The sequence below is a fragment of the Sinohyriopsis cumingii genome, chromosome 12, assembly GCF_028554795.1.
Source record: "Sinohyriopsis cumingii isolate HCF-2022 chromosome 12, ASM2855479v2, whole genome shotgun sequence".
In the NCBI taxonomy this organism is placed as follows: domain Eukaryota; kingdom Metazoa; phylum Mollusca; class Bivalvia; order Unionida; family Unionidae; genus Sinohyriopsis; species Sinohyriopsis cumingii.
The window spans coordinates 46,742,486-46,758,314 of NC_142972.1; the positions used below are offsets into that span (position 1 = coordinate 46,742,486).

General features: G+C 35.5%; 1 protein-coding gene across 2 annotated transcripts in view; it reads left to right on the forward strand.

Annotated features, from left to right (window-relative positions):
* Positions 1-15,829, forward strand: part of LOC149786382 (putative peptidyl-glycine alpha-amidating monooxygenase pamn-1) — a 53,558-nt gene that overhangs the window by 10,523 nt on the left and 27,206 nt on the right. Inside the window, exons 2-7 of one of the 2 annotated variants that reach the window (XM_089976801.1) lie at positions 4,946-5,033; positions 7,626-7,730; positions 9,703-9,780; positions 10,136-10,193; positions 11,458-11,522; positions 14,021-14,101. In XM_089976801.1, coding sequence (XP_089832927.1) covers positions 7,688-7,730; positions 9,703-9,780; positions 10,136-10,193; positions 11,458-11,522; positions 14,021-14,101 — 325 coding nt within the window. In that variant the 5' untranslated portion in view covers positions 4,946-5,033; positions 7,626-7,687. The remainder of the gene's footprint in view (positions 1-4,945; positions 5,034-7,625; positions 7,731-9,702; positions 9,781-10,135; positions 10,194-11,457; positions 11,523-14,020; positions 14,102-15,829) is intronic. The other variant, XM_089976802.1, reaches the window with a different exon arrangement.

The window sequence follows — 15,829 nt, forward strand, 5'->3', positions numbered from 1 at the left end:
CCTTAGTTTCCACTACGAATGTTCCCTCTTCGTTTTGATTCAACAAAACTAACACACATCCAGTAAACTTGTTAATTGGATGACGGCGTGGTATTGTGATGGATATTGTAAATGCTGTTTCGCCGATTATTGAGAACCTGAATATACCGGTAACCTCAGCGCGATGTTTTATGGATTCATTAAGTGGAGACCATAATGCTGATCCCGACGCTACTGTATATACTACACTGTCTGTGATCTTTTTTATGTCAGAGAGATTAATGTCGATGACTAATGGACTCCCAAAAAATTCATTGATGGTTCTTATTTATGTTTCTCCGAAAATTAAAAAACGTTTGTACGTGATTATAATATTCAGATCTAAATGTGGTCATTCCACCATTGATTGTCCTTAACGATTTCATCATCGGTATGTTGTTATCATCGACCTATGTCTTCGTTGCATCGTCATTTCTTGATTCTGGTTCGCCAAGACCAGTAATTTTATTATTAGTCATATTGAAAGGACCAGTCATTGTATCACCTGCGGTTATCAAACGATCATTGATCTCAGTTCAGATCGTGCTGTTGTTTCTGTCTACATTTCTTTTTGTTACCACATCGCCTGATTTTGGTTCTCTCATCTTAAGAATTGTATTTTCACGTATGTTTAGACCACCATACATAATATCTCCAATTCTTCTGATGCGTCCAGTAATCTCTCCCATGAGTGATAAAATAGATTCCTCCGATTTTTTTAATATTACCGATTTTAGTAAACACCACCAAGTTATCTTCGGTCGGATCTGGAACCCACATAATAATATCTTTCAACGTGATATCACTCGTCTTTTATCGTCCTTGTTTATCCTGACAATCAACGACTTCATTTTGGTCCACATTTGTGAGACTCAAAAGATTAGAGAGTTTATCCTTGACCTCGTCAAGGGTTGCATATTTAGATGAATCACCTTGCTGAGTTTTACTCAGGCGAGATGTTCCGTAAATATCTACCATTATACTATAAGATCTGTTTAAAATGACGGACCGTCTACTTGTATACTCGTGCATGGCTTTATGACGCGGTGTCAGCGACCTTGACATAGTATTGAGTACAGCAATTACTTCACGGCCACATATTGACGGATCAGTTATTGTATGTGTTGGTAATGATGAATACCAGACGGGAGTACTTCTTACTATTCCAACATATTTTAAAAATTCTTTTGGTGGCGCCAACCCATACGAATCAAAAGAAACAATTCCACGTGGATCAATCGCGTATGCAACCCAATGAGTACCTGGACCAGAACTTCTATCGAGATTAATGGTACCGGTTTCAACATTGTTTGGTTGTTTTGGTAAATGTTCACGCATAAAAACACCTCTGACATTTTTGATATTTAATCGCTTAGCAGCATCAATTAAATCAAAGTTGGACATAGGAAGGAGACGCTTTGCGTCTAACGAAATGTTCCGGGAAGTCTCAGACCTTGATCTTACCACGCATGGGGTGGGTGTGTCCTGGTAGTCTTAGACCCTTTTGCTTATTTTGGAATTCTTTCTTACGCGACCTGTTGATTTCTTTGTGCCATCCCAGCAGCAGTTTTAACAGCACCAAGTGCAGCTTTTGCAACAGCTGGGGCTGCAGAGGCTATTAATGCTGGTATAGCTGAAAGAAGTGGAAATATACTACCCAACTTGACTGAGTCTTTAATGGCACCCGTAGAAAGATTAAGTCGTAGGTCGGTCTTTGATTGTTTGGCTTCATTGAAGTACCTGAGTTGACGTTCAGTCAGTGATATATTATTTTGGACCACCTGTCACCTGTTCTTGTATTAGTGCTATTTTTGCTCCACAGTTCCTTGCTGATTTCGATTAAAGATTTTTTAATCTGACCCGGAGTCTGAGTAACATTAAGATGATATGACATTATAACATCACGAGTGTTTTTATTACTGAACGCTCGCGATCCAATTACATATTTTCCACTGGGGCATCAATAGCTCTAATTCGTCCACGTTCAAGTAGCATTGTTTTGTCTGAGAGTATAATGGCGATTGCACTGTAACCAACAGCAGCGGGTAATATACCTATTCGAGCTTGGAAGTGTACTGATTATCTAAACAAATCCAAATGTTCCAGTGAAAAGTAATAGATTGGATACAACGCCAAGAAATCCCGGTGAGATATCTGCAAACCAGAACCAACATTTTGATCACGTCCCATAAATGTCATCAAACGATGATAAGCTCGTGCAGTATTATTGCAATCAAAATTCATCAACATCTCTTCAGAAGGTTCTCGATGTCCATTTATCTCAAAGACACTTCACTAACTCCAAACGTAGCAAACCCATTGGATTTCGTTCCTGCGAATCTACTCTGGCAGAAATGCGATGAATATATGTCGTGGTGCTGACACTCCCTGTTGTGATGCTACCTGCCATGTGAATAACTCAGCAGCATTACTTTGAATACTGTCTGTGGTCTGTGGACATTGTAATCCATGATCGGTCCACGTTGAGCATTATGTATGTTCATCTTATTTTAGTCATTGTATCTAATTAATTCCATTAATCACTGTGATAATTATCATCGATTTCATCAATGAAAGACTGATACGCATTAGTGTCCATGATACCGCCTGTAAATAATCTGATAAATAGCAGCTGCTTCAGTGATGATTTCTGGGGAATTATTACCGGCTCGTTTTCAAAATTTCTAATCGTTCAACATCGGCAAGAACGTTGCTGGGACATGAGGTAATAAGGCCACCGTTGGACAAACCACTTCCAGTTTTTTCGTTCGTTAATGATTGCTGTAGATACTCATAAATTTTCTTCTTAAGACGTTCCTGGGTTTTGCTACTTCTTTTGCTACTTCATAAATCTGTTTTTGTTTCACTGATTGTTGTAGTTTATATAAATCTTCTTCTGCTTCATATATTTTGTCAGTAGCAAGACCATTTCCAGTGAAACTGGGGCCAGGATCTGTATCATAAAATTCTTCTTTTTCACTTGGTAGTACTAAGCGTCCTTTTTTATTTATAATTGTCTATGTTCTGTTTAAATGTAATAACATTTTCATCACTATTTTTGACAGACTGAAGATTATTAGCGACGATATCTACATCTTTAATCCAATTTTCACTCTTCCAAGGTTCAACATATTTGGATTTCACGTATCTTTCTCTTTCATTGTATCCAAACGCGGAAATTTCTATTACTTGTTTTGGATCCCTGATAGCGGCAATACCTTCAGGCGTCAATCTATTTATAAAACTTATTTTAGCTTTTGACGAGTGGTGCTGTGGTGGTTGCTGTTGTGGAAGTTTTTGTTGAGGAGGTTGTTCTTGTTGTTAAAATTGTGCAATGTATTTATCTATTCCAGTACTAAATGTTATATATATTGTATCATTGCTTCGGGCCTTATTAGCTTCAAAATATATGCGAAATATATATCTGTATCAGCTTTCACGACTTACAATCTGATTAACATTCTTGGGTTTTAAAAGCTTGTCTCTATTATCAAAACTTACCACGGCAAGCGCAGATAATTTATTCACGTTTTTTTTTTTTTAATGAATTTAATACCACCTTCGGTAAATTTATCATTTAATTTTAAAAAAAAATTCTTTTGATTTTTTTGGTTCTGGTTCTGATATAAGATCCTTTCTTATATCGGCTACTTCAGAACGAAGCTGCTCAAGTATTTATTGGGTTTGTGGTTGAACAATAGCTATTTCACCTGGAAGTTCTCGTAGAATCTTTTTTATATATAGTTCTTTCAGCTTTTTTTTTTTTAGTTGTTTTAGCGGTTTGCTCGAACGTGGGAAGAAGACCTTTGGTAGCCTATGTGACAGGTTTAAATAACTCTTATGTACCCTTTGCAAATTCCACCTGAGACTCCTGACGAGCTTGTAAGTTTTGTTTGACAGAATCACGGACAGGAAGATATTTATTAATTGTATCTAGTCACTCTCGAGCTAGTCTAGATATGTAACATTCCATAGCTGGCATATAATTACACTTTATTAATGATTTAATTGATGATTTAATTACGCACATACAGATTTATTACAATTAATTTACATGATCATCGGTCGCAATATAGTGTATCTCTTGATAAAAGTTTAGGTTAAAAAAAACAGCAGCAGGGAGGGCGCGAGCGCAAGTAAGTGTCCAGGTAGTAAAGGAGAGTTTGCCGACCTAAAATATTTTTTCAACACGATTTAACCACAATTAGAGAAAAATCTCAAATCAAAGAAAGGTTCACTTTCAAAAATAACACTTCCAGAAACCATGTTTTCCTATCACTTTTTTAAGACTTATTTTAGAAATTGGACGCTTCAAAAAAGGGTCTGTTCACTCATTTTTTAGGCTTATTTTACAAATTTGACGTTTCAAGAAAGGTCTGTTCACTCTTTTTCAGAGCTTGTTTTAGAAATTTAGACGCTTCAAAAATTGTCTGTTCACCCTTTTTAAGGCTTATTTTCGAAATTGTATGCTTCAAAAAAAAGGTCTGTTCGCCCTCCTTGCTGCTTTTGTGCACGCAGGGTCTTTGTTTCTTGTGTATGGCATAATGCAGTAAGAATTACTTCGTGTTTTAACAATACATAGTAATATATTTTATAATGTTTTATTACATCAGTTTATATGGTATGATTGCGCATTTAATGTATCAGGTATGTAGAAAAGGCATTAATAAAGACACTGTCAGAGCCTCTCTCTCTCTCTCTCACACACACACATACACAGTATATTTGGTCTTTATTTTAGTAGTTGCAAGCACTTACAATAGCAGACAATTTAATTAACTTTATTGCCTTCCCACTACTGATTGATTGGCAATTTAATGAAGCGCACTTGATAAAATTATAAATAATTTCATGTATTTGATACAAATATAAATAATTTTATGTATTATATTTTAAAGAAGATTTTCGTTTCTTTTTCTGAAATTAGTCGGTTTCCAAATCGAGGCGATCAGAGGTCTAATCCATCACGTGGCCGTTGCTGTTTGCGAAGAATACGAATCTAACGAGACTTTATGGTAACGTATACAGACTATAGAATATAATTAATTTTTTTAATTGCTGGGAAAGAAAATGTTTATTATGTGATGACCAAGTTACAAAAAATTATGCAAAATGACCATTGTTTTGTTTCAAAAGTTTATCCTTGCTGAGATTGGTAACTTGCGGATTGCACAAAATAACTACGAAAATTCATGCATCATTTTTTTGTAGTAATTTATTCAAAATTTCAGTATGAGTTTTACTGCATACTAAATAATAGAACGTTGTGGACATTCTATATCGTTCCATGTACCTGGTGCATTGTATAACCTAGTGTTGAGTAAACATATAGGGGTGGGGGCGAGTGTTCTAAAACTCTTGCCTTTATGTGTTATGTAGGTATATGAGAAAGTTGCCACTAGCTTTCCTTGGGTCGGTGTTTTTTCCTTTTTTTTTTTAACCGGGTTCTTTCTTCATCAGTTGTTCTGGCCGCCATTTTTAGCCATGGGCGCCAGCACATAGGGGCAAGGGGTGGGTGGGGCATGCATCCGTACAGCTTAAAAACTGACCACTATATATTTACCCCATCCCACCCCACACCCACACCCCGAAAATAATTCTTCTGGCGCCCTTGTGTATTGCCTGGTATTTGCTGAAAAATGGCATTAAGCGCACAATAACAAGAACAACATGTATCTGGTACATTGCAAAATCTAGTATGTAGACCACGTGCATATCATATAAGCTAGTATGGAGACCATATGTGTCTGGTACATTGCATAATCTAGTATGTAAACCGTATGTATCTGGTACATGGCATAACCTAGTATGGAGACCAGCTGTAACTAGGACAATGTATAACCTAGTATGGAGGCAACATTTTTTTCTAAGACACCCCCACAACATTTTTTTAATGTGACACGTTGAATCTTCAGAATTTATATTTGTCTGACGGGGAATACCTTAGCTAAGTTGGTGAATGTTTGATCCGACCCCTTTGAACATTAGCTTATGTAATAAAATATGTTTAAGTAGAATAGGCCATCAAATCAAATCAAGGAATGCATACATGTGTGGACACGGCGGAATACAATATGTTGTTATACATAAAATAACGGCAAAAATAGACTTGAATAATAAAAATGTCCGTATTCATTTTATTTGAGAAAGGCACACGCATATCACTGGCAGACAAATGAAGTGCTCATAAATATATTTGCTTTACATGGTGTACAAAATTGTCACTATTATGATAAAGGTAAACACAGGTTTGCAGTTTTGAACAGGTTAGATAAAATGAATACAAAATTAGTCACATAGACATTTACAGAAAGACACATTTTTTAAAATAAATATTTCCAACAGAATTTATGAGCAGTCATCCTGCATCGTATATAATGAGTAGTGAAATCCATTACGTGGAATCCAATATGGCTAACCACCTACCGTTGTATGTGTATGTTTCTCCGTGTGTATGAGAGAGAGAGAGAGAGAGAGAGAGAGAGAGAGAGAGAGAGAGAGAGAAAAAGAGAGAGATTAAAAGGATTGCAAGTTCCAGTAGATGAGCCATTTTCAGTTTCATTTATAAATTGTTTCATACGCGGTATTGTATTAAAAACATGAGCATAGATAAAATTGCCTTTATCCACAGGTTTTATGTCACTTAATCCGAAATGGTTACGGTCACCTAAATATAGCTTATCAACTCCTGTGATGAGCATAACTTTAGAAAAAATGACACGCTAACTCATTTATCAATCTGTTGGCTTCATTAGTAAAATGAAAATATTTCTCGTAGCTTGTTATAAAGGTCTACTCTCAGTTTTCTGATCAAAACAAATTAACTGTACAAAAATGTAGAATCCTGGACGTGTATGTAATCCAAGGGCTGTCCTGGACGTGTATGTAATCCAAGGGCTGTCCTAGACGTGTATGTAATCCAAGGGCTGTCCTGGACGTGTATGTAATCCAAGGGCTGTCCTGGACGTGTATGTAATCCATGGGCTATCCTGGACGTGTATGTAATCCAAGGGCTGTCCTGGACCTGTATGTAATCCAAGGGCTGTCCTGGACGTGTATGTAATCCAAAGGGCTGTCCTGGACGTGTATGTAATCCATGGGCTGTCCTGGACGTGTATGTAATCCAAGACTCTTGGATTTCGAGTCAGACTCTCTATGAACTGAGCAAATGCGGCTTTTCTAGAAATCTGAATGTACGCGTGAAGCTGGATCAGTTTACCACTAAAAAGTACTGAATCCCTTATGCATACAGGGTCGTAGAGAGCGATCACGGGCCCTGGGATAAGAAACACCCGAGCCTCTTCTTGTTCTTGTTCAAAATTTCTTCTATAACATTAAATTAATATATCCTAAACCATACCAGAGAGTGAGAGAGAGAGAGAGAGAGGTATCCGTCTTATGTCATCGGAATTAAAAAAAAATTGTTTTTATTTCAATCGGAGCATCACACGGTCATTCCCCACCCCCCAAACGGAGAAATAACATCGGATGCAGTTGTAGTAATGCCCATACATTTTGATGGGCTTGGTTTCCTTACTTTCAACTCAAGGTTGTGTCAGCTATGGGCATTGTGCGAAACTTTAAACTAGAATATTGTATTGTTTTAGGGATTGCAAGAATCACCAAGGTCACCTTTGTTCAGGAAGGTCTATTGCGTTTGGTGGTTGGGATGGGTGGTCTCAAGCATCACAGCAAAATGATGTTTCCTGATGGTGAGTATTTCGGCTACTGTTATATATTTAAATAACAGGGTGAAATCTATTAAGTGTTTACAAAATGGGAAAATGTTAAAGCTATAACTGAAAAACGGTCTTAAAATAATAAAAATAATGTCTTTTTGTGTTATTTTCAGGATAGCATACTTTTTTTCCCCCAGAAATTATAAAGGTGGCATGATCTGCATAATTACGTATATATCTGTACTCACTCTATAGCAGCATGATGAAACACGGCAGATTTCAGTATTTTCCTTGTTAAGATTCGTTAAAGACTCTCACTTGATAAAAGTATGTGTTTATAATGGTAATAATCTGTTCTCCCGTATCTCTCTAGATAGTTTTTATCCGCGACCCTTCACATTTTGTACCTACCTTTATCTACATCGGACTAAATAAAAAACAATATTGCTCAAACGGTGTACCACTATCTAGACTGGACTAAATAAACCACAATATTGCTCAAACGGTGTACCACTATCTAGACTGGACTAAATAAACCACAATATTGCTCAAACGGTGTACCACTATCTAGACCGGACTAAATAAAAAACAATATTGCTCAAACGGTGTACCACTATCTAGATTGGACTAAATAAACCACAATATTGCTCAAACGGTGTACCACTATCTAGACTGGACTAAATAAACCACAATATTGCTCAAACGGTGTACCACTATCTAGACTGGACTAAATAAACCACAATATTGCTCAAACGGTGTACCACTATCTAGACTGGACTAAATAAACCACAATATTGCTCAAACGGTGTACCACTATCTAGACCGGACTAAATAAACCACAATATTGCTCAAACGGTGTACCACTATCTAGACCGGACTAAATAAACCACAATATTGCTCAAACGGTGTACCACTATCTAGACCGGACTAAATAAACCACACTATTGCTCAAACGGTGTACCACTATCTAGACCGGACTAAATAAACCACAATATTGCTCAGACTGTGCACCACTATCTAGACCGGACTAAATAAACCACAATATTGCTCAAACGGTGTACCACTATCTAATATGTGAAATATTTTCTGCCTTCAAACTAAATTTCAGTGTCTCCGTGTCATGACTGTCGTATCCATTTTTGCTTGAAACTATATGCGTTCGCAATGTTGTGGAAAACAACACCAAAACGAAACAAAAAAGAAAAACAACATCAAAAATTTACTGCGCACAAAGCAGCACGCTGAAATTCAATGTATTATATGCAGGTTTACCGACTTAAAAGAAGTAAATAAAAAATACTCGAGCTTAGAAATATTTTGTTCACTGAAAGTAACTTTTGCATTTGTTACTTTAGTTTTCATATACATTGTGACATCATATATTGTGACGTGCATCCGTCAAGTGATATATTCATACTCATGAGTGAAAAGCACGCGCTGCGCGCATCTGAGCTTTTTTGTCCCACGAGAAAGGCAGCGGATGTTCCGATTTTGTTTTGGATGCACTCGATAAACCTTTTGTTAAACATTACAAACTTCATCCAGATGCATAATGGGTGTTGATGAGTCTAATTTGCGAAGGGCTGATAAATGCAAGAATGACCCGTTTTACAAATGGTCGTAAAGGTTCGTGAGCAAAACTTTCCGTACATTTTGGATCGTATCATCCCTGCATGCACACACATCGATTTACTCGTCCAATAATAGACGCGCCAAGAAATCTCCATCATCAACAAACTTCTATGTCTCAGGAATTAGATGGTGAAAAGTTAACATAACAAAAGTCTACTAATTTTAATTGGGAATGATACCACAGTCTTTGCATTTATTTAGTGAGATAGAGATAGGGGTACAGTCTAAAAGGGCACGCTAAAACTATAGCAGTAATGGATGTCGACACTGATAGATGGGTGTTGCAATAAAATAAAGTCATTTCGTAAAATGGAAAAAATACTGCACTGGCAATGAATGATAGTAAGTGAAGTATTACTTCAAATTTCTTCAGATGTTGCAGTCACATTGGGGAAGAATTCCAAACTGAACTACGTAATCGTTCAGGCACATTTTAAAGAGCCGGTGCCAGGTAAACGCTTGTAGAATTGTGAGGTATACAATTTACAGAAAGATTGAGGCTTCATTCAAAGAATTACTCAGATCTGATTATTGTTTAGACATTTTTTCTGTTTAAATCATGGTAAATAATCAACGTATATATTAGTGTTAAAATAAATTTCCTTAAAAGTTGTTATCGTAATTTATGAATACAATCAACAGATATCTTTTGTCAAATACATTGTCAGCGTTTCTGTTTGTTGCTTTATTGTGTTCATTTCTGCAGTGTCTAATATTTTTTCTCTTCATTTTGGACATGTCAATCTTTTTGAAGATCAATCAGTTTTCATGACAACTTTTAAACTGAAGCCCCCACATTTATTCAGATCTCAATACAATGGAGAGCAACCCGACAAACGTGACACTGTACATGACCAGGGAAAGGTATGTACTTTCTTGTGATAATAAATCGAAGCACTTGTTTTCCATCAGCTGTGATATTCATAAGCATAGCAAAGCACAGTTGTTGCTGAGAGATTTGTTTTATATTCAGTGAAATAAGAACAATTATCAAATGTAAATGATTTTTAATATAAAGTGCTCTAACACCCTAAGACTTTTATTCTCAGGTCGGGGTGATAGTACTAGAATGGGTGAAATGTATAATTCCCAAATTTAAACAGAAATAAACAGTGATACAGAGAGAGAGAGAGAGAGAGAGAGAGAGAGAGAGAGAGAGAGAGAATTTTGGAACTTAGATACCTTGGATTGAATATGTGTATCTTGTGTATTAATTATCATACGAAAATTTAATTAATTGCTTAAAGATATCATTCAAAATATATGCAAGTATCTATGACAAGGGAACTTAATATATGCATACAAGTCTGCAGACTAGTCTTCAAAATAGCTCAGTTTAGTTTTTAATAATCGCCTCCTGGTTTAATAAGAGAATCCGAAAATGCAGTTTATATTGCAAGACCACAAAAATGAAATAAATCTCACGTTTTGTGGGAGAAATCAGACTACTAGGGTCACAGACTAAGAACAACCCATCTCGGCTCCTCCCGTGTTAATAAAAATAATTTAAAATTTTTGAGCCTTTTCACGCTGGTAGATATTTCATACATAATCCTCTGACAGTGGTAAGTATCTTAAGACACGTAAATATTTGGTACGTAGTCACGTGACAGTGGTACATATTACAATAAATGTAAATATCAAAACCAGACACGTACATATTTGGTACTTATCAAGTGACAGTGGTACATAAATATTACGGACATATTTTATACATTTTTGACGATTTAATTTTTAAAGGTTTTGTATAAGTAATGTTCACAATGTAGCAATATCATTCTGCATAACTGTGGCTTTATTAATATACTAAAAGGAAAATTCGTTCTTATATATATATATATATATATATATATATATATATATATATATATATATATATATATATATATATATATATATTACAGTTTTGATTCAGCTTTACTTCTGGTATGTGTTACAATCTTGTTTTGTCTCAACTTCACTTTTAATCATACATTATAAATTGCAATATATCATTCATCCACTTATATCATTTTTGTGAAAATCGATGATCGATAATATTTTTCTTAGTGATGTATATATTGCTTTTAATGTCACATGTTATCTGATAATTAAAATTACAATTGTATATTATTTATTTCATTTTCAGTCGCAGATTTTCTTATCAGCAGGTCCTTTTTTATTCGTCTGGATATATTCCGCCATTTTCGGAAGGTAAACGTTTATTTCATTCTCTTGATGCTAATATGCAGGCTAATTTATTAAACAGTGTTGTCTTTATTATTTGTTTGTGTATCCTAAAATTAGGTGTTGCGAAACGAGACTTTATTATCCCCGTTTTTGTTGTAGTACAACTTTGCTAAAGACGGCACTAAAGTAACGGACACTGTGAGCATCTTGGTAGAAGTATCCATAATTTTAACATATAGGCACATCAAGCTATGCCCCTGGTAGAAGCATACGTACTTTTAACGTATAGGCATATTAAGGTAGGCCCCTGGTAGAAGCTTACGTATTTTTAACATATAGGCACATCACGCTAGGCTCCTGGTAGAAGCATACGTGCTTTGTACTTTTAACATGCAGACACATCAAGCTAGGCCCCTGGTAGAAACATACATACTTTTAACATACAGGCTACACCAAGTTATACCCGTCGTAGAAGTATCCATACTTTTAACATACACGCTTCATCAAGGATGACCATACTTTTAAAATACAGATTACATCAAGGTATGCTTGTGGTAGAAGTATCCATACTTGTAACATACAGGCTACCTCCGGTAGGTCCCTCGTAGAAGGCTCCACACTCGTAACATAAGCCTACGCCAGGTAGGTCCCTGGTAGAAGGATCCATACTTTCAACATACAGGTTATGTAAAACTAGCCCCCTGTTTCCGATTAGTGAAAACATTTTGTTTACTTTGTTTTTCTTCTTGTCTTTAATTCTCAATATCCGTGATAATAGAACTTCTAAATATTAATACTGGAAAAGACTGAGAATATATTTTCTTCTTGTCTTCAATATCATAAGATTTAAGTCGAAGGCTGCAGGTTAGAGAATTTAGTTTAACTTGAAAAAGTCGAAAGCCTAGAGAGTTAAATAAAATGAGTGAGTTCGAATGAGACATAGAGCCTTTATAATTGTTTCAATGCACGTGATGACGCAGTAGTATTATTTTGATTTGTCATGCAACCTTTCTTGCGACCATCTGTGATAGACTAATTGCATATGCTGTTAATTTAATATTTGCATTTTACGTCAGCAAGAAACAGTCTGATATTCAATATTGAATATAAAGTCGCTCGAAGAATGATTTCAGCCCTAACTAATTGGCTTAGAACTTTAGTCAAGACAACAAATGAAAACATAAGGAAGGAAATCGGTTAGGTGCTTAAACATTCCATACCTCAATTAAAATACTTAAAACGACACATGAAACGCATTTTAATGATTTTCAGTGATTTACAAAGTACCATAAGAATGTTAGGTTCAATGTCCTTGTTCCTATCATACGTACAACTCATCGCCAGCGTTAGTTCTTATTCTCGTTTGAAGACAATGCGTCTTGCTTACAAAAATAACTTTCTCCAGATAAGTTTTATCAAAGTGTGAGATTTCGAGACAGTGGTGGTGGGAACTGGGAACATTATCTTTATATATATATATATATATATATATATATATATATATATATATATATATATATATATATATATATATATATATATATATATGTAGTAGTGACACATAGACGAGTTTTATGCGTTTTTTATAACAATGAGTTGATTGCAAATATCTGGCATGAATTAAATACCTAATGTCTGCCTTCAATTTTAAATGAAAGTGTGCGGCACATGTTATCAAACTAGTGGTTGCCACTTTGTGCCATTCATCGCAATCTCATCTCAGAAATGAAAAGAAAATGTGAAGATTTATTGCACTTTGTATTTTAACGGAAATTGATACAAGTATATATTAAAATGAGTTTTATTTGATTTATTCCATTAGGATATTTGTCTTCATTCAAACGTTTTGGAATTTTATTGATCTTCAAAAGATTCAAATTCTTCAATTGCATGTATAAATTGCAAGAAATTACACTGGTTTCCACTTTGTTTTAGAATGAAGTTGTCTCATTTTGAGTATAGATAGGCTATTAGTGTTGGCACACTTTATTCCTATGAGACTTTTGTTCAGATAGTGTCCTTCTAATGCGTCAGCTTATCAATTGGCATGACATTTTGGTCTGAAACCAACAAGTGTTGTTCAGAGATTGAGACAAATATATTTAACCATGTGCATTGATGATGGATAGGAAATTTTTATTCATTTGGGTACTAATGGTGAATGGCTCCCGGGGCGACGATGATGGCTAAAAGAGGGTTTTGGCGCCCCAATACCTCTGGCGTCCGGGGCAACTACACAGTCCCGATCCCCCCCGTTAGTACGTACTGTTCTTACTCTTGGACATGTACTTCATGGGGAGAAACTCCGCAAAGTCTTGTTTTTGCCCATTAATTATGATCCTTATGTTGGGATTTACTCGCCCACACCAACAGGCATACATATGATAGAATTATATTATGTTTCAATCCTTGTCACTGACCTTTACGGACAGTCACCCAGTTTAAGAGAAAAAAAAATTCCATTCTAGCATGATTTAAATAGCATGAATTAAACGATGGTTCGAATTAACTATCTGTTTTAGATTACAAGGCAGAGATGATGTGCAAGTGGGAAGGAATCACAGTCCATGTATATGAGTATTCTATCCATACACACGACCATGGTGAGATTGTTACATGTATGACAGCGTTGTATCTTTCATGTTTAAACTGCTTTCCAGTGATGTAGTAAACAGCGCCACTGCCTTGCACAGAACGTTTGATCTAGGGTCAACGTTGTTTTGAGTTGACATCTAAATCATTTTTGGTTGAGTGTTAGCTAAAACAAGCTATAAAGTTAACATTAACAGTGTTAGGGAGGCTGGATCAAGGATTTAAAACTGAGACATTTTCCTTTACTTGTTACGAATCCTTTGAAATAATGATGCAAAAACAAGAGCATGCGTTCAAGTGGCAGTGGAGTTTCGAGATAAGTGTAAACGCCACATCGAAAGCAGTCTGTTTCATTCGAACACATACGTGAATGTAAGGCACTATTAGTGAAATATGTTTTATATATAACGATTTAAGTCTATACATAATAACATTTTTTAAAGAATTTTATATATGTATTATCATGGAGAAACAATAATTTATTGAGGATCTCCGCTTTTCTAGTGTTGTTGAGGCCGAGACAACGAAACAACTTTTCTAAAGTGTATGTCATTGTTGTCATATAGGTAGGTACGTTTACTCAATTTAAATTAAATAATAATTGTTGTTCCAAAATTTAATACTATCATAGATAAACCAAAGACTATTTAGTCCTGATTGTTCAATGCTCTGCACCTTAGCGGTCATCAAGAAATTTCCAGACGAAAATTATTGATCACTATGAACTTTTATAATTGCGGTCAGGTACTAAACTGGGTCAAGAAAAAAGCATATCAGGTTCATTCGGCTTTATTTACTAAACTGGGTCAAGAATAAAGCATGTCAGGTTCATTCGGCTTTATTGTGACATCACAGCGCGCGACATCCAATCCGGATTGTACTGGATCACACCTTCATGTTGACCTTGTCCAAATATCGACATGCTTTAATATCGAGCTTTTCCGTATGTATTTGTTGGGGTTTGTAAATAACGACCTTCCGAAGGAATATGACTGTATAAAAATCCAAATAAAGTGAATAATTGCCATTTAAAGGTATGTGTAATCAAATTCTAAAAAAAAAACGACACACGTTAATAAAATAGTCGCTGCTTAACGCGTACATGATCCCTATGAATTGTACTATAGTTTTTGTTCATTTTATCATGATTTAGCCTTTCGAGCGTTTACTATAAATATTGTCATCCGAAAGATAAATAGTCATCACCTACATTGAACACATTACAGTTTAATTAATATTTCCAATTGTAAACCGATTTCATACTTGAACAGACGGAAAGGTAACCCAATAAATCAATCCGAGTGTCCTCAGTTTATTCCCGTCGCATGCAGGAAAAGACCTTGCAGATAAATGATGGCCATTTGAACTACCCTCAAGCCAGTTTTTGCTATTAAGCCAAAATAGCATCATAACCTCTTTCTGAAAGAGACTAAAACAAACTAGGAGGTAATCGTAGTAATGCTTCTTGAATGGATGGGTGAAGAATAGATCCACACGAAATAATAGGTGTTGAAAATATTGCTCGCAGGGTGTTTCAACCATGAATGAATTACGATCACTTTACATTTTGAAATTCACCCAAGAAAATGAATAAATTATTGGGCTTCAGTGCTACTTGTTTGACTGTTAGCTAGGGGCTGTCATCGAATGGATGTGCCATTAATGGAAATTAATCAAAATGTTCATTAGTTACATTCCAGATCTTTAACCAGCAGATGACGGTAAAAGCTGAGAATGTT